Consider the following 27,503-nt stretch of genomic DNA (forward strand, 5'->3'; position numbering starts at 1 on the left):
ATATTGGACAAAAAAACCCAAAAAACAAACAAACAAACAAACAAAAACAAACAAACAAACAAAAACTTTTATATACAAGTCTGAAGACTTTGCATTATGAATTTCAGAATTTACTCAAAGCACTGGAGTTGATAAATTTGCCACATCTAAAAGCACAACAGCTGCTGGAAATAGATTTATATGGGTCTATATCCAAGTCTAGTTGGGGTAAAATGAACAAGGTTTGTTAGTTTGTGAACCTCAGCATTTCTCCACACAAGAGGTCTATTGTAGGTGCTGAAAGTTCTCCTGCCTATTGTAAAGTAGCATTTTATGGTCAGAAGCCTACGTAAAGTGTTTGTCCTAGACAGGTAAGTTTCTTCAGACCTGCCATAAACTAAAAGTAGACAGTTACCCTAGAAGAGACAAGAGCTTGAAATCTGTCTGTCCCCTGACCCTTGCACAAGCCCAGAGGAGGATGTGGCTTTGACTACAGCATTCAACATGCCCACTTCAGTCATTTCTGGGAATCTGAGTGATGTAGTTACTACTGAGAAAGAAAATAGGGTGTACTCAATGAAAGTTAATGTTAGGCAATTTTACCAGCATGTTCTTAATGATAGTAAAGTGAGCATATACTGTTGATTTTCCAGAGCTCCATCCACATCATATTTCCTAGAGGAGTGCAGTCAGTTGAGTGACTGCATTTGTGCCCTTCTGGTAAAGGTCTGCTTCACATTTCTGCAAGAAGTTTTTCAAAGAAAAGATTCTGCACAGAAGAAATAAACCCTTGAAAAAGTGCTTCATATTTTCTAATCTCATTTTGATAAAAGCTTGAAACCCTGAATCAAGCCTGAGACAGAGTTATATCTAAACAAATTATTAAGGTTTGACAAAGCTGTAAGGAGTTCAGAACAGGAAATTATGTGAATGTCAGGCAAGCATAACTACAGGTGTCTCTGTCTGCTCTACCCATGATGACTGCAACTAGGAGAGCTGTAAGAGTCAAATGCTCAAAGAGCCTCACAGATTTTGAAAATAAATTATGAGGAAGATTGCTGCTTTCTAAGAAGGAATATTGATTTATTCCAGTTTGTGAAGCTGATTTGATCACATGATATGGTAACATAATATCAAAAAACTGTTTACATATTGTGTGGCATTCTTGCACTGCCATAGAAAAGGTAAAACAAACTAAGAAATTCCAGATCTGGCTTTCTGATGTATTTAGGTGTTGTGTGTTTTGTTAATCTTTTCATTTTGCTGAGGTACAAAAGCTCTTTTGGGTATTGACACAGTGCTATGGTCCATTCACAAAGGGCTTTTGTATGTGGAGCCGTGGAAACACTAGGGCTAATCTGGAGCTAAATACAATTCTGCATGGGCATAAACTTCTGCTGGCATACAAAGATCTGACAGACTGTACAGATCACATTTTATACGCACCTCACCATTCTCTAACATGATATTGCCCATGTCAAAAATGCCACAGACTGATCCAGGGATCACAGTATGAATAACAAAAAGTTTAACTGAACTTTCTTGCCCAAATTTGTTAATTGCAGCTGTGAAAATATATATGAGAAAAACAAACAAAAAACCAAACCCCTACATAAAACAACCCATCAAATTCTAAATAGGCCAAGTAATCAAGAGACAAGAACCTTGCTATAGAACAAAATGATAAATTAATTCTATAAATTTATTGAATTTAGAATAAATTCTATCATTTTGATCTACTCAGAGAAACATCCTGATATAAACCCTCCATATTTTGAATTCAGGAGCTGTTCATTCTAATTCTATGCTTGGTACTGATGAGAGTTGCAGAAATGCTCTCAGGTGACAAGGTAATAAATAAGGTTTGGGCTAAAATTGGAAAATTACATCTAAACAGCCAACCAAATAACTAACAGGCAGACAATGCAGCATATGCAAAGCAGGAGTAATGCTTTTATGGAGATAAATAGTGTGTAATAAACTTAAAGCTACACTAAGCAGTAATTTCTCTGCATTATTTAAATTATATGTGCAAAGACTTGATTTATAAATTTGTGGAGATAAGTATGTGTTTGACTGTAGGGGAATTGCTTGTATCTACTTTTAAAGTCTGACCTAGCACATCTCTATTTTTGACTAAAAAATCTGAAGTATATAATGCTCAACAAGAAGACCAAACTGACCAGCTTTTCTCTACCTTTTGAACGTACCAAGATGTTTAAATGCATATGCTGCTTAAACATATATAATAAATATAATAAATAAATATAATGAAGTCTGGTAATAGAGATAAGAGAGGTTTTAAGTATACTGTGTTTTATGAATACTGTTTGAAGCTATATGCCAGACTGCAAACTCTTGCTTGTTCCAGAGCTCTCTCTTTGTGCAGTGTTGGCACTCAGATGCATTTATGCAACAAGCCCAAAGATGGAGTGAGAGAGTCTTTTATAATGCTTTTATAACTCAGTAGGAAAACTGACTGCGATGAAGTAACCCCTGACTAGGTTTCAGTTAATAATGGATTATGTACTTCAGCAGCTGAATTAAACTTATTTATTTTAAAAAACAAAACCAAAAAAATTCCATCTGAGAGGTATCACACTTAAAATACTTGAACAGAGCCCACAGAACTAAATGAAGAGGAAAATATTCTGCCAGCTGGCTCCCATGCAAGAAACAAAGGTGATACCTCAGTCCACAAAGTTGCTGTCTCAATGTTTGCTCAGGTACATACTCTGTGTTCTCAGGAGGGGTAGACAGTAACAGCTACCACAGATGGAATTTATGAGGCCCCAGACGAGCGAAACACAATACCTTCTGGGAAAAAAATAAATCCATCCTGCTCTGCTTGGATCTGTCTTTAAACTCTAGGACAGCTGGTTTTATTTGGAGTGAAACAAGTCAAGCAGAGCACACAGGAATTCACCAAGCAAAACTAAATATTAGCTGGCAAGGATGCAGCAGGTATACAGTTGGAAAAGGATGTGCCCTACAGCACCACCTTTAAAACCTTAGTAAACAAATGCTTCTTTAAATTCCAGGCACTTGTATTAGGCTTTATACATATTAAAAACCTGGTGCTGAGCCCCAGTGGTAACTCTGGCGCTAAAAGTCTGTGAGATATAAAGCTTGTCCTTTCCCAAAATGACAAATTTTACGGGCTGTAAAATGCCCATGTCATGTCCCAGTATGAGCTGTAGCTACACATACATCATGTGCTATGAGTGTTATTCCTGGCTATCGGTAAGAGTAATCCAGATAACTCCATTTATGTCTCACAGACATATGTCTCACAGGACTATGCTATATGCTTCAACAAAATAGCCAAAGAAGTCTCCATCTCCAAACTCAGCAATGGTCCCTCTTCCCAACATCTGGCTCAATTAGTTGAGATGAAACTTCTCCTTACCTTCCAGGGGCATCTCCCTTTTCATCAAACCACACTTCTTCTCCAGACACGCCGATGAACGAGGATTTGAGGAGGAAGTCCAAGAGCTTGCTGCCATCAATTGGCTTCATAGCATCACACAGCCCAACATGTCCAGGGCACAGGGAATGATGCATATTTTGTAGCCCATGAGCCATAGCATATATAGCATTAATGACAAATCCCATTTTACTGTCCTGCACATAATTTTCTTCTAGGCTTTCGTTGCCTGCAGTAGTAAGAAAAAAGTGCTGTTATAAGCAAAGATAAAATAACATGAAAATGTTAAAAGAAAAAAAAAAAAGGATTTTCTTATTTCTCTTATAAAGCTTTAGAAGCATAAACATGGTGCCTAACAGGGATTTTAATTAAATTAAAAACAAACAAACAAACAAACAAAACAAAAAAAAAACCCACAAAAAAAACAACTAAACAAAACAAAACTACTTTTCTTTCCCAGAAATTTTTAATTCATTGAAAATTAAATACTTCATGAGAAAGCACCAGTTTAATTAAATTGTTAACTTTTTATTTGTTCTTTTTGGAGTTTTCCCTTGTCATTCCACAATGTTATTTATGCTAAGATGGGTTAAACAGCCAATCATCAGAATGATACATTTCAGCTAGAACAATTTTTGAAAGCAATTTACTTATGAGTTGGACTTCTTGACACATTTTAAGATTTTTTTTTTTTTAAATCTCATGGTTTTGAGGGCCAAGATAGTAATGTTCCTTTCAGTGTTAATAAGCAAACAACCTAAATCAGCATCACTTCTCAAGTTATCAGAAATAATAATTTCAGCTAAGAGTAGCAGTAGATATGACAATTTGGGATTGCTACAGGAAGTCAAAAAAGTTCATAACACTAAAAGATTTTTTATGCAACTGCAGCTTGAGCAGACATTGAAGTCTCTGTCCAGTGATCAGAAACAATGTGGCACTGAAGGTTTTCCCCACATATAGGTTTCATCTCTGATCAGTTGATGTGCAGACACTGCCAGGGGTTGCCATTTGTGGTTGCACTTCTCATGGGACCCCAGTGGGTCCTGGACCATTCCCCTGCTTCCTGTCACAAGCTTCTAAACGCTGTCTGCACCAGCCTTGAGTCGTGGCAGACCTGTGCTGCAGGGGTCCTGAAGGAGCTGAAAGTAAAAAAACCTCCCTGTTTTGTTTCCTTCCCCCTGAGTCATTCTATCACAATATGCTACAAACTGCAAGATGCTTTTATCTGTAGACATCCCACGCTACCCAGTGTTTAACAGGCATTTGCAATCCAGTCTCTGGTACTTTGTCTAAGTAACACCTTGTCCACATTAGAGAAGTAGGATGTGTGAGAGACTAGGTGTTAACTGACACTTCTCAAATACAGGTTGGAGAAGATAGTTGTCATTTTTATATGAAGAAAAGAGGAAAATGTACAAGTTCATTGAAACTTTCAGGTTAAAGAATAGGTCCTTCCCTTAATATAGATATGATAGGGCTTTCAATCATTATCATCCTTACATTTATCCCTGGAAAAGGCTCTGATTTGGCAGATATGCTCAGCTCATTTGCCCTACAACTCAGAAATGTCAACTAGGTATTCATCAGGATAGCAGAGATCCCAAAGACAGTTACGTCTAGGTTTCGTTCTCTGGATCTTCCTTGCAGAGGACTTTCATTGCAACTGAGTAAGAAAGTCTTGCTTTAGTAACTGTTTTCCAGATGAGCTGAACATAGCAAACAGTTGTGATGGTGAATTAAAAGTCTTGTGAAAATGGCATGATCTTACTAAATGAGTTTGTGTGCCATATATTCACTACTAGCACAACAAAGCAAGGAGCAGGTGAAGAAATGTTTCTCAGAGGCAACATCTGCCACTTTCTAAGCAAGATAAAGTTCACGGCTCCCATCCAAAACACATGAAACAAATGCCATTATGATCCACATTCAGAAACACAGAAAGAATAGAAATCTTATATGGAAGCTGACAGATTGTTTACCTAGGGAAGCAAAAAGTGTGCTGCTACATGTACCCTCACTTATGTACTGCATATACTACACACGGCACACACTAGACATCTGTTGCCTGAATATATTAATGTGTGGTCTCTATATGCTGTCTCTAGGTGTGTTGTATCTGCTGATTAGTCCCTTATGATTAACACACTATGAATTTATCACTCATTCTGCTTTCTTGTATCTCGCTTGCTATCAACTGTTTTCTACCTGAGAATTTATCTCAGACACCTCCTTAATTTCTCAATTAGGTCAAAATAAAAAAAAAAAAACAAAAAAAAGAATGCAGACATCAGTGACGCAGGAGATAATGATAGCATCCATATGCATTTCCTCAGGCAAGCATTCATGTGGTTGCTGGAGGTAGAAAACTAAATATAAGCAAACATGCCAATGTTTAAAAAGAGGCCATTTCCCTCAAGTATGTATTAACTCAGAAAAGTATGCATTTGGTTTTTCTTATTTCAATATAATATGCATACGTCCAAAGAGAATACTTGATGGTGAGAGAACTTGGTTTTGATTTTGACTATCGGGAGTGAATGTCTAGTATACATTAAGGCTCCAGGCATATAGTGCCACACTGCAGAGGTGTCACCTACAGAAATAACTGTATGGTAGTGGAAAGTGAAAGGTGGAGCATCACGTGGTAATGACTACAGATCAGTAATATAAACATCCGTATGTGTAAAGAAGATATTTTCCATAAATCCAGCTTAAGAAGTTGTTCTACCATTTTACCTAAACTTATCTTCCTGCCATCAAAATTCATTCTATTTCATTTTCTTCATTATAAGTTATTGATACAGTTATGCATTTGAGCTTGTAAAAATTCACTTCTGATAATCAGAAAGAAATGGGTAGGTTTTCTTTAAAACAAATGAAATCACATAATTATGTTCAACCAGAGACAAAACAGATGCAATCAATGTTCAATTAAGTTTTCATAGGACAGCTTTTCAATAAATGCAAGAACTACATTAAGTTTGTTTTGGGACCTCTCTGTAAAGTTGTATTTTTCCTCTAGAGGTCTTTGAATTGTAGCAAAGAGCAAAGAAGAACTCTGAAATGTGAAACACTGAGATTTCCTTTCTCTCTCTTTGGAAAAAATACCACTGATCTACAAAGACTAATTTGAACACTAGAGTTTATTAACATTAAAAATAGAAAAGTATTATTTTTAGGTTTTTTTTATTATTATTATTTTAGGGACTTTAGCTTTCACTAAGCAAAGAACAATTGTAAGCCATGTCAGTACCATATTAATTTTAGTCACTCAAATTAGGACATTACTTTTTTGAACGACCTTGAAGAACTCAGGTGTCCTAAATTTCATAGTTACTTATTTTTATATTGGATTCAAAGCAAATCTTCCTTTAACACTTTCAATTTTAACAGTTCCTCAATAGTCTGGATCATTTTTTTAATGACAGTTTTGATTTTATTTTTTGTTTCTGTTAGTCAATCTTAAAACTAAAAAAGGAGGAGGGTATATATACACATACACTACTAAACCAACCAAACAAACACAAAGCAAGCAAACAAACAAAAAACCCCAAACACCATACCCTGGCTGCATACAACTGAAAAATGCTCCCGATACTGCAGAAAGGAATACCTGAGTAGCAGGGCAAGGAAGAGAGGACAGACAAAAACTCCACAAAACTCACTGTGAGTCTTTCCTTTTACCATAATGTGCCTCACATCTAACTAATACCAGCTTCAGCTAGGTACTTAGAAGAACCTTAATGCAATACAACTATTAATTTAGTCTAGTGCCTTTGCTGGGAAGTTGGTTTGGGGCTGTGAAGTTGGGTGAGAACAGTGTTCTGATCAGAGTGGTACTTGTGCAAATCCTATTTAACAAAACTAAATTAAGGAAAACATTATTATCAGAACTATGGCTAGAGATGAGTTAACTTTCATGTATAAAGATAGGCAAAATCTATGTTAATATTCAATAAGAAATTAAGCACAAAGGATTACTAATTTGCAGTCCTCAGAAAGACTAACGCAGGAAAGAATTAGAGATGTAAAGAAATGTAGAAACACTTTGTTTGGGGAATCTGATCAATACCTAGCCAGTTGGTAAATTTTGAACAAACACACACATTTGTTAAAGAACACAGTCTGTTCACAGATTATTCTTGATTAGAATAAAATGCAAAAATCTGTTGAATAAAATTGTTATAAATAATAATCCTTCATTTGGAATAGGCAGATAGTTTCATGGTTTGTTACTAATTGTCACATGCTGACTATTCAAGGTCACATACAGAAAGATATTGTTGTCTTGGTCCAGTTAGGAACTATTATGAGAGCTATCATCTTTTCTGGTGGTCCTGACAGAGGTCTAAAGATCTTAGAAATCGTATATACTGCCTTTATTTTTTGCAGTCCTACCAGGGATTGATATGCTTTTTAGGTAGATCACACGAGATTTTAGCTTTGTTGCAGGTTACAACAAAATGGTTACATTCAATATGAGTGCTCATTTCAGAAAAAAAAAAAAAAAAATAAAAAATCTGGAAGCACAGAATTGGGGGCTAAATTTCACTGGGAAGATGAAATAAAGGAAATGGCCTATACTTGATCTGCATGTGTAACAGCTTGGCACAAAGCTGTGCCAAAGGGTAAAGAGAGCTCCTCTCCTCCAGAGGGTGCCAGGTGACAGAGCAGGGGTTTTGCCATGAACTGGTAGACCAGTAGCAAGGCTCACAGCAAATGCCCGTATGAATTGGAGAGATTGTGGAGGCAGATTTCTTACGCTCTCCTTCAGTCCTACTGTACGCTGCCTTGACAACAGAGTGGTCAAACACCAGAATAGATTTCCTGGAGAGGTGGTCAGTGCCCCAGGCCTGTCAGTGTTTAAGAGGAATTTACAATGCCCTTAATAACATGCTTTAACTTTTGGTTAGCCCTGAAGTGGTCAGGCAATTGGACTAGATGTCACTGTAGGTCCCTTCCAACTGCACTGAATTATAAAAAAAAATACATCAAAACAAAAGAATCCCCAATGACTCTGGGCAAATGTGCCCAACTGACCCGTATGAGTTTGTGTAGAGGTGTGCTAGTGACAGAGCACATCCTGAGAAAACAATGAAAGTCACACATCTTGCAGTGTACCATGTTAGAAGAGACCTTGCAGACTCCGGTAACAGTGAATCACAGAGTCTTGCAAGGAACAGGGCAGAAGGCCAACATGCTGGGCTCATCAGTCATTTCAAATAGGGGTTCCTAAAGGTAAGACCTAAGGATTACTTTGGCAAATAAATGACACATGAAGCGTGATGAATAGACTTAACTTACTGTGATTTTAGTGGAATTTTAAGATATTTGGCTTCTTAGAACAATTACAGCACTTTCGTTTGGATGCTTACCTATCTAATTATGGTGTTATCTTTGGATACATAGAGAAAATGAATCAATTCTACATTTCTGTTTTGTCACATTAATTTTTTTTTTATTTACTAGTGGCTAATCATTTGAATAAACAAGCCACAATAAGATCCTATGAAGCAATTTTTGCAAAAGGTTTAATTAAACTCCTTTGCCATTATTGGTTCAGATATTTTACAAATGCTGCCAGCTCCCTCCCTCTTACATTCTAATTATAACATATCTTACATTATCTAACAACAAAGATGATAAAAAAGATGATAAAAAAAATTGTTTAACAAATGTCACTGAGGCACTGCAAAATGAATAACACAGACGATAATGTCTCTAAATATAATTAATATCATGATAGTGTGTCCAAAACCTGTGTACTAACTGGCTTTTTCTCTTCATATTGCCTTCTTAAGAAGTGCATTCTGTTCATTTAATATTGTATGACTTGAATGAAATCTTCACCTCTTGACAATGCAAAGAGGACTTCTGTTCACACCACTGTGCTCGTTATGTCCAAATGCAAGTCACGAGCAACAGGTTAGTTATTCTGTATGAAAATACCCAAACACCCACTTCTTTCAGTCCACAATCAAATATACAGATACACAGTACTGGATTTTCTGAAGTAACTGCCTGTTTTCTAGGCAATTAAAGCCACAGCTGATTGCCTAAAAGGAAAAGCCAGGAAATTCTACCCGGTGACCAGAACGAGCGATTGTAGATCAGGGCTGCAAGCTTCACTTGTCTCGGGCTGTCTCAATGATTTTGCTGTCTCTGTGTGCAAGCTAATGTGACCACAAACAATTTGTGGAAAAATGATTAAAAAAATTTTAATGTGGACCATATGTGTAATGGTTACTGCTTCATTTCCTGCTTTGATATCTGCATCTTTACAGCAGGGACGCAAGTTCAAGAGGCAGCTAAATACAGTGAAAGAGAGGAGAGAAGAGACATGCAGGAGAATAGTAGAAGACCTGTTAAAAAGACACAAGACAAAACAGGTAACTCAATTTTCATTGTATGTGAATTGTTTGACCAGATGAAGCTCCACTGCTTGTCAAGTAAGGCGAAGAAAGATGTATTATTTAGAAAAAGGGTCTTTCCTTAACTACCTTCTGAGCATCATGTCACCAATCTTTATCAAACAGCACTCTTTATACAATGACAAGTTGCTCTGCTCTTTGGCAAGAAAAGAGGAAGCAGAGCTTTCACTGGGACAACTAGAAGGGAGGAATATCTTAGAATATGTGGGTTCTATACCAGATTTCAAACATGTTGATAAAGATTTGACATCCTACAGTACTCATGAAGCAATAAATGGAGTTCACAAGGTTGCAGAGTTCATTTTCAGGTTGTCATTAAATCAGAAATGTTTCACTTCCATTCTTCAAATGGTTTTTATTTCCCCAAGCAGAGATTCAATTCCCATAATTATATTTTGTGGTTTTTTGTTTGGTTGGTTTTTTTTTTTTTCCCTGAAAAGCTACAGTAGAATTACAGCTACCCGTTGAGATATCCTGCTATTTTCTTTTTGAGCACAGGGAAACCTATGGGTCTCCCAGCTACTTCTGTTTTGTTACATCTGGTGAATGTTGCTTTTTAATTGGGATTAGTGTACTTCTGTTCTTGTATAAAACCACAGAGAGAAGTGAAAACCATTCAAAAGCTGAGCATTCAGCAGAAACTCAAAAATTTGCACTAGAATTCTCTAAGGCATTAACAGGATCCTGATTACAGCAGTATATGTATGCAATAGGTTATTTATTTTCACTAGCAAAGTTGGCCAAGTAACTAATGAACCTTCTTCTCCTGGAATGAAGTTGATAATGAATTTTAATGGGTTTGGTTGATTTTTTTTTTACTTACTTTTACCAACATATCTTTCACAGATGTCAACTCAATGGCTAAAGAAAACAAAAATGTGAATTCAGCTTTCAAGCCACAGGTTTTCCTTCATTTCAGATGTCTAACATCTAAACTTTAGAAGATTAACCCCCTTTTCAGCTATACTATATACCACCAGTGACTTCAGTTTCCTTGCCTGTTTTTGTGAGGATGCCACATTACTCTTCAGTGTTTGACAAGAAGCATCTTCCTTTTGTCTCTCCCTGTGTGTCAGAAGTAGTGGGGAAAGTTTTTAATTAAATTTACTCTCTTGGTTCTTCGCTTCATATTATGTAAGCACATTAGGGCTTTAAGAGCTTAGTGTCAAAGACTCCAGAATGAGACTGGCATACGCAAATACAAGAGTGCCACAGCAGAGCTGAAATATTATGAGGAGAAATGGCTGCACAAGCTGCTGACTCACTCATTAATGAGATGCTACGGGAACATCAGAGTGACTAGGCACTGGGCAGGAGAAAGGGGACTGAGCAGTGCAGCCAGTCCTATACCAGGTCCAAACTCACAGGTCCAGCCCATCCACCACGCAGATTTTTCACTGTGAGGGTGACAGAGCACTGGAACAGGCTGCCCAGAGAGGTTGTGGAGTCTCCTTCACTGGAGTCATTCAAAACCCGCCTGGACGCCTTCCTGTGTGATGTACTCTAGGTGACCCTGCTCTGGCAGGGGGGTTGGACTAGATGATCTTTTGAGGTCCCTTCCAACCCCTATGATTCTATGATTCTATGATTCTATGAAAACAATCTCTAACTGCTCCTGTATGTCCCAGTCTGCAGACTTTGCTTAGCAGGCACAAGAGCCTGAAGCTCACTCTCCTCTCTGTCACTTTGGTCTTTCCCCAACGGACCTTCAGACTCTCACACAACTACGTGACTCCAGAAAAAAAAACAGATTTAAGATGTAAACCACCAAGTGGCAATGCACATAACTCATAGGCATGCTGTGGGAGACAACAAAGTTGTGTTCAAATGTGCCTGTGTTCAAGAGAGCAGAGAGCACTTTTCTCTTACATCTCCTGTCCAGTGACCCAAAGAAGCTAAGCAGGGAATAAGAAGACTATCATTTCCCAAGGGCTGGCTGAAGCTTCAAGTGGGTACAAAGATCGGGCATGCCTGATGTTGGTACTTGACGGTGCTGGGGCAAGCAGGAAGAGAGCATCTAGATGAGATATTATATATTCACAGACATTCCCAGCTGCTATGCAATGCTGAAGCCCCTCTCTGCCTTTGGAAGAGGCTAGAGGGAAGCTGGAGGCCTCTGCAGCAGCTGTCAGCGTGGCTGTGCCAGCACTGTGTCACTGGGGTGGGAGGCAGGTGAGTGCAAGATAGGCCTGTGGTAGTGGATAAGTTCATTTTCTCCTTCTCTATGAAGCTACATTTCCTGCTCTGTCTCTCATGTTGGGTAGCAATAAAAGAAAGCCATCACAGGTTTGCATTCTACACAGACTGCCCTCATGCATTTATAAATCCTGACAGTGAGAGCTGAAAGAAACTGACTTCAGAGTTGAAAAGTTGCAAGAATATGTGTCCACAGAAAGTATGTATAGCAACAGAAAAAAAAAAAAAAAAAAAGACCAGGAAACTGGATAACAAGCAGAGAACTTCTGTAAGTTAATGTATACAGCAAATGCTGTTGAATTCAGGTCTGGAGAGATCCACTTATAGCAGATAGTTGACAGAAGCTCACCAGCCTAATAAAGCTTTTGTAGGGCAGGACAGTATGGCCTGAAGCCTCTGTGTTTCTTCCCACTGGGTTAAAATTCCTCATAAGGAATTTTACTTAAGAGAAAAACTAGGGTTTATGGCCCTATGAGGATGCTTTTTTGAGATTCTTTCTTCTCTGAACAAGCCTGCAAGCTGGTATTCTAAACCTCTTCTGTACATATCCACTGCTATAAGCTGTTAAAAGCTCGTCAGGAAATTTTAGCATTGTTTCTCTTTGTTCCTAGGTTTTAGTGGAATGATTGTAATGAAATAGCTCTGCAGCGAAGAATTTCCAAATGAAATAGAAACAGAAGGATCTACAGAGTATAGCTCAGTGCAGGGAAAGGAAACCAGCCTCCTTCAAAACAAAAAGAAAGGTCCACAACTGTAATTATTTTATACATTCTTGCAACCCGACCAGCTTGAGAAGTACAATTCTCAGAATGTGCAACAGTGAAGCAACATAATCAAAAATTGACAAGAAAGTTAAATTTTAGGGTTATTGATTAGTTTATTTTGGCTATTACCTTAATTGCCATCCTTTGGAATTAATAGACTGGAAAACAGGAGAGGAAAATAACTGTCTATATTTGATATAAACTAGTTTCTGTATCTCAGACTCCCAGGCAAACACAGCTCAGTATCTGTTCAAAGGGTTTGAAAAGAAGCATGACTTTGTATTTATGTGCCATCCTTTTCATGGCTGCATTCAAGTGCCAAACTGGGACTATACTTTGAACTGTCATGATGCACATAATATTATGAGCGTTCATTATTACACACATTCTAATGAAGATGTTTGGAATTAACTCCACCGTGAAGTGAGTAAGCTGTAAATATATTTAACCTACTTGAGGATAATGAAAAAAAATCAATATTTGGCCCTTCTAGCTTATAGAAATTAATTCCCAAATAAAATACTGTGATCACCAGTTGGAAGACTCTTGGAATTGACCAGAAATCTGGCATGGCATGACAGAGGTTTATTAGTACCTACATTCAAATACCCAAATGTAATATTCAAGGCTTAAAATGAGAAATCAATAAAACTCTGCTTATGATTCTGAACTTGGGAAATCTATCAAGTTTAGGCTTAAAAAAAAAAACTAATTCAGATAGTTAAGACATAATATTAAATGACATGTTGCCTGTTTCAGAAACAGGCAGCACAGAAGATAATCTGAAGTGATTCCAGTGCCTTTTTTAGAGATGGAGAGTAATTATTATGAGAACTTGACAAATAATTATGATTAACTTGTTTTTTGTTTTTCTTAAAAGCTGGACTATGTACAAACTGCCTGCAAAATGACCACAGTATGTTCTATTATTAATTTGAAATTAGTATTTAACTTCTGCACCAAGACATTATTTCTCATCTCATATTTTAATTACAAATTAATATTTCATCTTATAAACAGGAATAAAATATGCCAACTGGGTTTTTCTTGTTGTCGTCGTTGTTCCTTGATTGAATAGTTTGTACATGTAATCAGCAAAGCCAATGATTTCAAATTCTGATACAGCACTTGAAATTCATGTTATTACTTTATCAGCTGGCTAAAATTTAATGCTGACAAAGGCATCTGAACAGTCAAGCCCAGCCTTTGCATTTAAGGGATGGGAGGAAGGGAAAGGAGGGTTTTTGCCCTGTCTGATCCTTGTCAGAGGCCATACTCCAATTCTGCATCACAATCTGCCAGTCCAAATTTACTCTTTGACTTCGATTCCTTCTTTAAAAAAAAAAAAAAAAAAAAAAATCTCTTCTTCTGTCCCCTTTCTTGGAAATATGACAACAGGAAATTAAATTTGTTACTCTCAGTGTATATTCTACGGCTTCATCTGTCACTCCCAGTCCAACAACACACCATCTCTGACCCTCTCACACAGCCTCCGCAGGGTCCCACGTGTCCGTGCTCCTGAACCCTCAGGCACCGTTTTAATGTGCTTGGTTATAATTGCAGAGACCTTAGATGTACCCACTTCTCTTGCTTTCTTTACAGCCTTCCTCCAGTGCCATCCTGACCCAGTCTCTCTAAGGACAGGATTCCACAGAGCCAACTTTCTACATGACCTGAACTCCTGCGGAGAAACAATTAAAAAGAAAGAAAACCCAACCTCCAGTCTTCCCCTCTCCCTCAGGTAACTGTGTAACCTTGCTGCCTTACTTGCACACTCCATTAAAGACATATTTAGAACTACTATTCTTAACGGATCTGTTATTTGGAACAAGCCTAGCAGATAATGAATTGCTATTACTCTTACATTAGACAGGAAAGAACACACTTAAAATCAAATTCATTTACAAATTCAAACAAATATTTCCATATTTTTATGTTATTTGTCTGGCTTTAATCACACTTTTCACTCTTAAAATGAAAATTAAAGAGAGTCAGATATCCTATTATAACACACAATTATGGAGAAATGAAAAGCACAGGAAATCAGATTGATTAAATTTCAAGTGCCATGCCTTTCCTAAGAAGTCTGAGACTTCATCTGAAAGAAAGAGACAGAGCTCAGCAATTGTGCTGCAGTTTTCAGAACATTAACCACCTTAGATGCTTGAATTAGGAACCTGAATACATATGCAGGCACCTAATTAATGGATTTGATTAATACTTGAACTTCTCTAGCTGCTGTTGACTTCCATGGGAATTATGGCAGATCACTACCCTCAAAAATCAGGGCAATTTATCTAGGTCTCAGAGCATGCACTTCAGGAGCCTAATTTTGGGCATCTTCATCACAAAATGCTGGTTCAGAGTTGAAAATAAACAGCCTTCATATTAACCATAGAATATGTTGCCATTGAATAGGGCAAAGAAGGTAGTAGAAATATAGTCTCAGTATACATTAAATATTTGGCACCAGTACAACACTCAAAACTATTAGTCAGGGTCTTTAGATGAGAGTGGAAAATACAATGAAAAACATAAAATACACATATTCATTAACCTATCCTGTCTGGATATCTGTTCTCCTATCTGCTATGGAGACAGCAAATGGAACAAATCACACAAACTCTTTTCTGTCCATTGATCTAGACCTGTAAATATCTAAGTACTAGCTCTTGGTTGTCAGTGTATGGGCATGAGGTCCTGAGGACTTCAAAGGTATGAGCCAATATCTCATGTTGACATCAGTCCAAGTACTTCCCTCACAGGAGTACCAGCCAGCCTGCCAGCTGGTAGGATATCAGCCCGTGGCTGGCAGGCATAGGCTATCTGGCCTCACTGATCTTTTTGTATATTAAATTCCAGTGGTTCTGTATGAGTCTGAAGAACAGTCAGAGAAGATGTCTTTTGTCATGTTTCAAAACCCAGCAAAACATGGTTTTCAGAATTCCTGCATGACAGTGTACCACCATTGGCCAGTATTAATGGTTTTCTTTTTATTTTATTTTTATTCTAAAAGAACAAGACACCTCTTCCTCAATTCTGTTCTTAATGTTCACGTGATGTGAAGAACACCAGCATTACCTCTCTGAGTATAAATCAATATGAGCACCAATGTGCCTCAATTCTGCAGAAATGTAACTCCCTCCAAATTTTTCCTTTGTTAAATTTACTGTTAGTTTTGTGTTGTTTGTTTATTTTTAGACAGAGGTGCTCTGTCTGAAGGGCTAGGTTCCTGGAGCCACACGATGGGGTGGGTACCACAAGTGCAACAGGACCAGTTGCTGGGTGCCCAGACTGTGCAGCAGCCCTGCAGCCACACGTTGCTTAGAGACTCCCAGCTCTCAGAGACTCCCCTTGCTTCCAGGGATCAAAGGCATCTACTGCAGCTGCTCTGGAGCTGAGGATCAAAGTGGATTTTGCCACCCTAACTAATGCCTAGTTGGACCACGTTATAATTTAACAAAGCAAACTCACAGTTTCTGGCTAAATTAAGTTTAGCCAAATGATTGCTAGAAGGATCCAAATATTCCTTTGTAACCTTTGCAATATGCAATCTATTAATCACAAAGACACAGATCAAGATCCACCTTATTGTTTGCCTTAACTGGACATATGCCCAGAGCCCAGAGTGTTCAAGCTGAGTATCATAGAAAAGATTCATTTTAAATATAAGCTAAGATTAGGAGCTTCTGAATAACATCTGCACGAGGACAATGCATCGCTGATTAGCAATGAACTAGAGCTAAGCAAATCAGAAGATAAAATCAGTCACCCTAATCTTTATTCAGACATTAAATTCAACAGAAAAACAGAAGCAGGATTCTTTCAGATCTGAAAGAATTTTAAAAGCGTTCATTTTAGCACACTTCCTTTTTTCCTGGGTGTGGTCAAATGTGACAATGCAAAAAAAAATTACTATCCAGCCCAGCCAAACCCAAACTACTGAAATACTTGAGATCTTACAAGAAAATGAGCCCTTGTGATGTGAATTTTTAGACAAAATAAACCTGGGAAAACAGGCAGAGTAAACTTGTCTTTGCAGAAAGTAGCCAGTATATTCCACAGCATGATGTGTAGAGTGCTATTGCTCTGAAGAGAACAACCCTTATTTTCCAACCCCACAGAGCTGAGCCTGAATCCAGAGCTAAATTAAAAATTCAAATGAACTTCTAGGTTCCCCCAAAGCTGTCTTCTATTACATAAATTTCAAAAATCTGAGGTGAAGGAAACCTTTGGAAATCATTGTCTCACATCTTGTGGTGCTGCAGTGGCCCTCTCTGACTCAGACAGTAGCCCAGGCTGGCTGCAGTAGCTGCTTTCATCATGTTTTCCTAGTTCCCTCCACACTAGCAGACTTCTGCATTCCTGTTCACCTCCCAGTATAAGTGGGAAAAAAAGAAGTTTATTCTGACAGTGCTAGTCTTTGGAGCACACACTTTCCACCAAATGATCCTCCTTATGGATACGGATACAGCTTATTCTTAGTGAAGTTTGTGGTTTGTATGGTTCTAGTTTTACAACTCAGGCTCATAATTTATTTTTCTTTACACCAACACTTGCCCAAGATCTATTAAGAGGATCCCATCTTATTTTAAGAGCTGTATTGGCTATTTTTCCAAATACGTTCTTGTGCACAAAGGAGATTTCTAGGCTGCAGCTAGACATGTGTGAGTGTGTGGGTTTGCACCTACACATCAGTCTCCACCTTATCTCCTTTGCATCTGTATTTATGGAGTAATGCTGCCAGTAATGACAACACACAAAACTGCAAGCTGAGTTTAAAATCTTTCCAGCTACAGGTAAATGAAGAAAGTGAAGATATAATCTAATGAAAGACCAGGACAGCTGAGAGAAAGCAGTTTGCTATGTTTTCAGATCAGTTACCTGTGTTATTTCATCCGATTTGTTAGCTGATTTGCTTAAATGCTTATATCTAGGCCGCCAGTTGCTCTGAGGTATGACTTGCACAAACAACTGATTTCTAAAACCAAGTCATCTAATTTCACTTGCATGTTTTTGTCCTTACCATGCTCCTGATAGAAGTTCAAAGCACCTGTGACAGTGTGAGCAGGCAGGAGTGTCCCTGTTGCTCTCCAGGAGACAGGAGCCCCAAGGAGGCACAAAGGAACATAGAATCATAGAATCATTAAGGTTGGAAAAGACCTCTAATATCATCAAGTCCAACCATCAACCCAACACTACCATGACCACTAAACCACGTCCTGCAGTATCACGTTCACATGTTATTTGAGCACCTTCAGGGATGATGACTCCACCCCCTACCTGGGCAGCCTGTTCCAGTGCCACTCTTTCAGTAAAGAAATTCTTCCTAATACCCAAAGTAAACCTCCCCTGAGGTATCTTAACCCAATTCCCTCTTGTCCTATCACTAGTCATTAGCCCATGATTCATGTGTCCTGTTCCTTTGCAGCACCATAGTTTTACTTGTGCAATGAAGAAAGATGAATGTCACAAGCCTACCCGAGGATTGTCTGAATCCCAGAAGTAGAAACTTTGACTGTTAAAACATACAATGGAAAAAGTAAGTGTAAATATTAGATTCAGAAAACTTTTGTCATATCCTGCTGTAATACATGTGTCCTGCAAACTGTATCCTATGCTGTTTACAAAGGTATATATACTGCTTCTTCCTTTTATTAGATGATCATCTCATTTTTTCATGGATCTCAAAAGAAGAAAAATATTTATTGTTATTGTATTTTGATTGATGGCCCTGTTTAAAAGTATTTTTTTAAATATGAAATATTAGATACATGGAGCTGCTTTCTTCCAAACACAGAAATAAGAAGCTAGAAGCAAACAAACAAAACCCTGGCCACAGATAATGCCTTCTCTAAATAATTCATACGATTCGTCACAGATAAGCACATTATTAATCTTCTTCTTTAAGCCTTAAAAGCCATCTGTAACCTTCTCTGGGAAATAAAATGAGACTACAGCTCTCCTGTCTTACCTGCTATAAAAAAGCCTTGACTAAAAAGTGTAGCAAGTACAGTATTTTCAGACAAGTTGTCCCTTGGCTCCAATAGGCTTCATTCTAGGTGCTCATGAAATTGAGATCAGTTTTGATCACTACCATGGGATGAATCCTAGGATGTCCTGCCTCATACTGAGGACAAAGAAAGTGACACAAGACACAGCTCCTTCTCTACTGCAGGGAACTAACTATATGATGGGAGTCCAAAGCAGGGGTTAGGGAGGGTGAGTCCCAAGACACATAAGGTACAATATATCTTGAAGAAGTCATGGCATGTCAGTAGATTAATTCCTTCTTCAGAAGCTTATGAATATGTCTCCTGTATCTATATAATGCACAGGTGATTTACAAGTAGTGACTGACCTGAAAGAGTGTGAACTCAGGCTATTCTCACACAATTAACTTTTCTGACCTAGTGTAGAGAAAGTAGCTCCTAATGTAGGTGCTTCTGTTGATTCAAAGTGTCATGGGAAAGGTCCTCCATGGGTGAGGTGTGCAGATGTTGAGATTAAAGGAATGTTCTCAATGAAGCACCTACACAGAGCTCTGACACAGCAGAATGAGCACTGGTGTCTTCTGGTTCTAATTTGTCCAACTCACAACATAATCTGAAGCACTCTGAAAAACACTCAGAGTAACCCTCACTGGAAATTGATTTACCCTTTCAGCAAAGTGTAGAAAAAATCCCAAGTATACGTCCTGGAGTGTTTTGTCCACTGATATGACAAAATGAGGGCCTCATGTTGTCTCATGTAAGTTCATGGAAACTAAAATGAGTATGGAGGAAAAAAAAATCCTTGGTTAATAGAAGCTTTGAGCTACTTTACTGGTGGACTGAAAATAGTCTGAAAGCTGCATTAGCCAAGTAGAAAACTGCCTGAGGATGGGCAGAGGTCAGCCATCAGTCTTCTATCTTCTTATCTGTTGCAATAAGTGAAATCAAAGAACTTCACAGACAAATACAGGAAAACAAACATCACAACAGGTGTGAGTAAAGGCTCTGTAGGTCTTCTAAAAAGACATTGTTATCCTATGTCAGAAGAAAAAACATCTCATTAAACTATAAAGACACTCTCTCTGGATGAGAAAAAAACAGTTACTTTTTGCTGAGTGGGTGCTAATGGTGGTGAACACTTGGTGATGTTTTCAGAAACATCCTAACTGGAGGCAAACAAGTCAAGCTGGCTTCAGAAACACTTGTTGAAACAACTGGATTTAGTAGCTTGCATGTAATAGCCTACAGACATAACAATACCACCCTGTACTTGAACTGGTACTGGTCATATGACACTGCATCACTTGTTTCTGTGTGTTGCTGGGTAGGACTAATATTTAACCATCTCTGCACCGTGCTCCACATCTCTTTCAGATTATGTCTGTACCAAGCAAAATGAACAATTCAGGGTCTTTACATTGACAAAAAAATCTATAATCCCTGCAATTTTTTTTCAAGCAGTATGATTCTTGCATCATTCATACCAAAGCATAAATGCCTTTTGGAGAATATTTAGTCTTCCTCACAAGCTCTTTTCTGCCATCATTATTATGTTCTGACCATGATTTGACGTGCTATGAAGATTTATCGTGGCCATATAAAACAACTTAGGTGTGATGAAAACTTAAGTCCTCTTTCTAAGTGAGTCTGCTGATACAGAAGGAAGATAGGAAAAAGTACAAATTTTCAGGACTAAACTTGACACAAGAATATGGTGGTCATAAAGATCTTTGTGAAGAATGAAGGCAAGCAGCATCTGGGTTGTATTGATAGCACAGCCAGTGACTGTGGGAGGTGATTACCTCCCCACTACACCACCCTTTATTTTACAGTCATCAAGCTGCATCTAAATTACTGCACAGTTTGTGAACCTGTAATACAGAAAGACACTGATAAACTGGAAGACTTTCAGCAGAGAGCCATCAAGATGATCTGGAGCTGCAGTCCTTGAACTTTGATGTTAAGCTGAAGGACTTGGGCTTGTTGAACCTGGAGAAGAGATGGCTGCAGGAGAACTGTACAACAGCCCCTCATGCCTATGGGATGGTTAACAAGAAAAGAGAGACATGTTCCTCATGGTGAAGCGTGGCGGGAGGATACGAGACAATGGGCAAAACTTGAAACAAGAGAGGTTCAGACAGGACGTGAGTCAAGAGCTTTTCACATTCAGTCAGTGGAACAGGTTGCCCAGGAACACTGTGCTACCTTCATCCTTGGAAGTTTTCAAGGCCCCAGTGAATAAAGGCCTGAGTAACCTGATCTGAACTCATAGTTCACTCTGCTTTGAGCCGTGGGTTGGAGTACAGTCTTTCTGAGCCACCTTCTAGACTGAGTGATTCTGTGACTCTGGCTGCACTCAGACAGTAGTCCTCTTGGACTGAGACAGGAATTAGCAGATAAAGCAATCCTTATGGCATGACTAAGGTATGAGTAAGCATCCTACAGAGAACTCGGACCGTGACCTCCTTCGGAACAAAAAGTATCTACATTTCTTGTTCTTGTCTGACACTAATATGTTCACTGACAAATAATCCTTCTCCTCAAAGATCAATTGAATCGATGAATGAATCATGAATTGCCCATTTTGTTCCACTTTGCTCTGTTGAAAAATGTCTGTGCTGATTGCCTGCCAATCTATTTTGTTGTCCCAGCAGATAAACTGCTGTGAGCATAATGTAATGTTTGCCTCAGTTCCATAACGAATTTCATAACTGTCTCCTGTGGTGCAGAGTACTCAGCCCACCCAGTTTACATAAACTGTGGCCATTGCACTGTCTGCCAGGAGGTGAATAAGGCATTCTGTAAAAGAGCAGTTAGGCCTCTGTACAAGTGTTTGCACTGCCCTGACTTCTACACCATTTCTCTGCGAGTGTGACTTGCACTTAATGCTGGCCTATAGTATAGGCTAACTGAGAAACATTTCTCACTATAGTTTTGTGGGGAGAAAAACACTTCCATTAGGGCTATATCTATCAGATCAAGGAGGAAAAAACTTCCTACAGAACTGCTGGAAGGGTATCTGAACTCTGCTGCCTGACATACCACTATCTATCACCTAACCTTGCTGTCAGTAATACAATCTTGGTACAATCTCCAAAATACGGAAAACACGGAGTTGTCTGATGAATGGAGACAAGTTGTGACTGTTTCTTGGGGCAGTGCTGGAGGTGGTGCACTAAGGGAACTCAGTAGCAGGTCCATCCTGAGTTAGGTAGCTTCTTAGTATCACAAATTCAGAAACAGCATTTTTTCTTTCAGTGTTAAAAAAGTCTGCTCTGTTCTGACTTTTCATCTGAAGGGCATGAAAAATGGTGTGAAGTTCTGAATCTCAGGATGAGTCAGGGAATCATGCAGAGCTGCAGACCATGCTTTATTTCCTAAAGAAAGTCACTACTACATGGAAAACATTGAAAGTACCTTAGTGTCATGGACAATTTAAGAAAAAGAAATCTGTACTAGAAGTTATGTTGGCCTGCTAGATATCAATAAAACTACAGAAGAATATTCATATACAAATATCTCTTCTCTGCTGTGGGGGATTGACCTTGGCTGGCTGGCAGATGCCCATCAAGTCACTCTCTCACTCGCCCTCCTCAGCAGGACACGAGAGAGAAAATAAAATTAAAAACTCATGGGTCAAAATAAAGGTGATTTAATAAAGGAAAGTAAAGGCTGTGCATGAAAGAAAAAGAGAACAAAATTATTCTCCACCTCCATCAGCAGGTGAAGTCCATCCACTTCCTGTGAAGTAGAGCCTCAGTATGTAGCAGTTGTTTCAGAAGACAAATACCTTTAATAACAAACACCATCCCTCCTCCTCCTTTCTCTTAGCTTTTTTTTTGCTGAGCATGACATCATATGGTGTGGCAAACTTTGTCACTCTGTCCTGCTTATGTCTCCTTCCAGCCTCTTGCCTATTCCAAGCCTACTGGCCTTTGGAGGTGGATGTTGAGGGTGGGGGTGAGGAGACCCCCAGTGCTGTACTAGCACTGCTCAGCAGTGGCCAAAGCACTGGCAGGTTATCAACAACTTTCCAACACAGCATTACGGGGGCTGCTATGGAGAAAGTCAACTCCATCCCAGCCAGACCCAATACATCTACATACAAGAAAATTCTCAGACTTGAATTCTATCGTGTTGAAGAAGAATATCTCCTCCAGCACGGGGAGAAAGAGAGAGAGAGAGAAAGAGAGGAACGTGGAGAGAGGCATTCCCTTATAAGAGGCATTTGGCTACAACATTATCAAAGAATGAGTCAAAAATAGCTCCCACTCACTTGGCTGTCACCCAAGTTCTGCAAGAAGGGATGATCCAAAAGAGCAGTCGCTGCAAATCTCTGTGACTGTCTTCTCTTCCCAAGAATTTGTGCTACTACTGTATAGTCCCAGTACATGCAGATAAGCTCTTGTGAAAATGTGGCCAATTGTTAGACATCCCACAGACTTCACACAGTAGAATGCATTTAGATTTGCTTCCTTCCAGTAGTGCTGAGAGCAGACAGACTTTTCACACCAAAATACACATGTACATTCAAAGCTCAGTGTAACATGAGAATTCCTGAAGGACAACATCAGTTTTCTCAGGGATTGAGCAAGGGAATTCAAGTAGTAACTCCTGTCAGCAGAGGAGAGATTTCTAGGAACTGGCTTACTCTTGGTTCATAGAGAGCCTGCAATCCCGAACTAGTGCTGACTCAACAGTAACAGGGTGTGAGAAATTGCAGATGCAGCAGCTGAAATTGCTTGAGAAGTCCTTGCCTATCCATGAATGCTAAAAATTGAACTTCACATTCCAGTGGCAATTCTGAATACATCACTCAGTGAAATGATTGGGTTGTATATGAGCAAATTATACTGGGGAGGCAGTAATTGAAGATTCTCAAATACAAACTTTATAATTAATCTCCTTTTCAAAATGGATAAGTCCAAGTATTCAGAATGGTTTTTAATGAGGTAGTCAGAGAACAATACTGCCTTTTCTTGTTTTGCTTCTGGATGCTTCTAGGCGACCCACTGCTAGGTAAATACAAATACACTATGCTCCCCTAAATATGACAAGTATTTTTGTCCTTGGTTTTCTTTTTCATTAGCTAGTTTCCTGGGATGTCAACTCTCCAGACACAGAAGATGAACTTGAGCAGGCTACTGCCTTTGATCAATTTCTGTCTATGCAAAAGTATGGGCATGCTTTGTTTTCAGTAAGGACTACCAGTGCACTTCTGGGATATGGATCAGGATGCAGGAATAGTCACAACATATGTTAATAATGTGCATGGAGTCCTGGCACCACAGGGGACTCAACTCTTCCCATAATGCAGGACCCTATTACATCAATATTACTCTGTCTTGCTACAGTAATATTGATGGAATATTGTGAGGTAAGAAAGAAAGCTCTTAGATACAATGGAGTTACGGTGCTCGAGACCAGTACGGAATACTGATACTTTTCCTGGGATGATGCAACAGTTGTAGCCATATTTAAATTTGTAGTACCACAAAGAAGTCAGAACTTCTATTGGCACGTTTAATGGAGTCCAAATATTAGTGCTTTTTATTTATTTATTTGTGCTATTATTTACTGAGTAGCATGGATTCCCTCCTTTAAATTTGTGCATGGGCATAGTTTGCAAAGGGAGGAAGAGGCAATTAAGACTCCTGTTGTTTTTTTTTTACAGACTTTGTGAAAAGGTGTCTCCAAACCTGTGAGAGGTAAAGAAGGCAGTTTCTTAGCACTGTCATACTTGCCCTTGGAGAGAAAGGCTCCACCACCAAGCTTTGAAGTGACATTCTTAACACTACAGGAAGGCTTAAGATATGTGTGCAGAAATCTCTGATGGTGCCAGTCAGTCAGCTGTATTGTATTTTTCTAAAGAAAAATAAATACACTATTTTATTGCCCCCAGACTCACTGGGGACATGTAGGTCTCTTGCTTCTGCACGTATGCAAGTATTTGGAATAGATACCTTGGGGTGCTTCCCTTTGGTGATTTGAGACATTTGTGAATTTTGTAGTTGTGTATGATAAGCCTGAGGGTTATCAGTCATTCACTACCATATTTAAGAGCTGACTGCTTTTCAGCAAAGCCTAAAAAGTATCACACATTTTACATTCCTGCAAAAAATTTCAGCTTTTTAGAGGAGGGAAAGATGTTTGAGTGCCAGAATTGTGACCAGTAACTAACAGAGTCTACCAGCACAGACAAATGTTTTTGTTTCACTAGTATTATCAGAAGGTAGTAGTTCCTGTCTGTGATACCTGACACCTTGAGGAACACAGGGCAGGCATGTAACAGTACCTCTGCAGCACCCTCTTCAATGTTCAGTGGTTTCAGCCCTGGGATGTCCAGAGCCAATTCGGAGCGGGGTGGTTTTTTCCCCATAAAACAGCCTTTTTTTTCCCCCATTAATTCATTTAACTGCTTTTTGGTTCAGATACAGAGTCTACAGCAACCCCTGTCTGAAAACTTACCTACACGTTCTCTGCAGAAGTACCCCATCCTGGCCATTTCTAACTTGCCTCCTGGTACTTGCCTCTGATGCAGCAAATACAGAACAACTGTGCTAGTTCAGACCAAAGTTTTTTTTGTTGCATAATCAAACAGGCTGGATAACAAACTACCCGCGTTTAGAACAGCTGCTGAGATTCCCCAGAATTAGACCTACCTTTTTATAGAGTATCAGCATGAAATTTATTTATGTGAATGGAATGAACAGAACAATGCAGTTTAAGCTTCTTTTCTTATGAAAGAAGGCTATACGTTTGCACTGTGCATCCATCATTCAGTCTCTCCTAAGTAATTTCTGCCCTTGCTGGCCTATATTAACTCCTTTGTCTGAGCTGAAGCAGTCTCAAAGCCAATTAAATAGATCTACCATAGATCAACATTTTGGTAGAGGCCAAAGTTAATGACTCCTTTGAAGAACAAATATCAGTATAACTTCAACATTTATTTAGCTCATCTGGCTTGCCTTTAGCAAGCTGACCCAGATGGGCCAGTCTGTCTGCCAGTCAGCAAGTCAGGCCAGTTCTGAGTCAGTGACTGTATTTGGTGATACATCTTAGCTGTTAATAAGAGAACTGGGGGGAAACAAAAGGTAACATGGAAGCTGTTGCTAAGTGTTACTGATGGAGAAGGGAAGAACTAGAAACACTGTAGGAATTCAGCTCAGGGAGCACATGAAGACCAACTGATTACTGCTATGGGATAGAGGAGCTGGAGATGTCAAGAACAGCACAGAAATCAATGGGAAACCAGACTTCATTAGTCTGTAACTTCCTTATTGTCAGAGTATGGGTTTTTAATTAGAAACCAAATATTTACAAACTACAAATAAAGTATTTGCAAAAAATATTTCAGCAAGTATTTTACACAAAAGTGATCACTTCTCACTCAGTTTACTACTAAAATTAATCTTATTGAAACATTTTAGATCATTTTCTCAGATTCTGTAATGGAAGAGAAAACCTGTCTATGCACAGATACACTTTTTTTGCTATGAGGTGAGAATTACTTCTACCTGTAGGATCATGTGTTTTTTCTATGAGTGCTACATAGTAGAAGAAAACTATAAGCATTTTAATGAATAAAGAAAAGAAAGATCGAGGCAGATGACTGGCCAGTCTTAAGACCCATCAATTTTCCTTGAAATTTGGTTTGTGCCATAATATTTTGTCTGAAATTCCTGATTATTCAGCTGATCAGAAAAGCTGACTCAACTAAACAAATTTACAAGCCATATTGCAAACTTGGATACTCTTGTCAGCTTCAGCATAGCCCTAAAACATGAAAAGGGAACAAGTCACTCTATAAGAGAACAGAACTAAATTAAAAGGAGGCTGAACAGCCAGTGCCAGACATACTCCCACCAGAGCTGGTCTTTTTATCTGCACAGTTTGGGGTTGGCACTTTTTACTGGTGATTTATACATTGTGAAAAAAAAAAAACAAAACCAAAACCAACCAACCCAAAATAAAATATTACCATCACCCCAAAAAAATAAACCCCAAACAAAACAAAATGCACAAAACCAAAATATTATATTTATTTTTTGCCAGAGCACATACTCAAACAGGAAAAGGGTTGACACGTTACCAGTGCAGTTCTTCTGGAAGTTGGGATTCTCTAGCGGGTGTCCTGGGATGCGGCACTGAAATCTGTGCTGCCAGAACTCAGGAAACCAAGGGTTGCGGGTGTTGGTGTCCAGACGCAGCTTCAGGTAGTAGTCATCAAAGGACAAGACCTCTGGAGACTGCAGCTTGATAGTGATGCCTCCGTTTGCTTCAGGTTCATAACCTTCAATTACTTCATCTCTGTCTGCCCAGCCATCACTAAAAAGAGGCAAAAAACAACTTTTTACCCAAAGGTTGTTTTGAAAAAGCAACCAGCCAAAGCCAGGACCCTTGGAAGCAAGTGATTAAAAGGGAATCTAAAGGTACATCTAAAATTTGGGCAGAAAGGGAAAGAAGAAAGCATAGTGATGGAAACTTGTTAAGAGCAGTCTGCCTGATTTCATGCAGGGTCCTCATTATCTCATCTGGAACATGAGGATTTATCCTTGTCCCTCTGAAAAGGGTTTTTGGACATAGGTTTTGGTGTGATGTTTTTATTACTAAAGAGATTTAGCCTTTTTTAGGCTCTCCTGTAAGGGGTAGAAACTGAAAGAATTAATATCGATGGAAAGGAAACTGAGCCAGGATCCTGAGTGTTTTG

The 27,503-nt window shown here is 38.8% G+C and overlaps 1 protein-coding gene across 1 annotated transcript in view; it reads right to left on the reverse strand.

The window, feature by feature from the left end:
- The window catches only part of GRM1 (glutamate receptor, metabotropic 1), a gene marked incomplete at its 5' end in the record, with an annotated part of 65,935 nt that extends 38,743 nt beyond the window's left edge, over nt 1-27,192 (reverse strand). Inside the window, 2 exons of the mRNA XM_008942399.1 lie at nt 3,389-3,635; nt 26,886-27,192. Coding sequence (XP_008940647.1) covers nt 3,389-3,635; nt 26,886-27,192 — 554 coding nt within the window. The remainder of the gene's footprint in view (nt 1-3,388; nt 3,636-26,885) is intronic.
- Between the last annotated feature and the right edge of the window lie 311 nt (nt 27,193-27,503).

The sequence above is a fragment of the Merops nubicus genome, unplaced genomic scaffold (assembly GCF_000691845.1).
Source record: "Merops nubicus isolate BGI_N331 unplaced genomic scaffold, ASM69184v1 scaffold14036, whole genome shotgun sequence".
Taxonomy (NCBI): domain Eukaryota; kingdom Metazoa; phylum Chordata; class Aves; order Coraciiformes; family Meropidae; genus Merops; species Merops nubicus.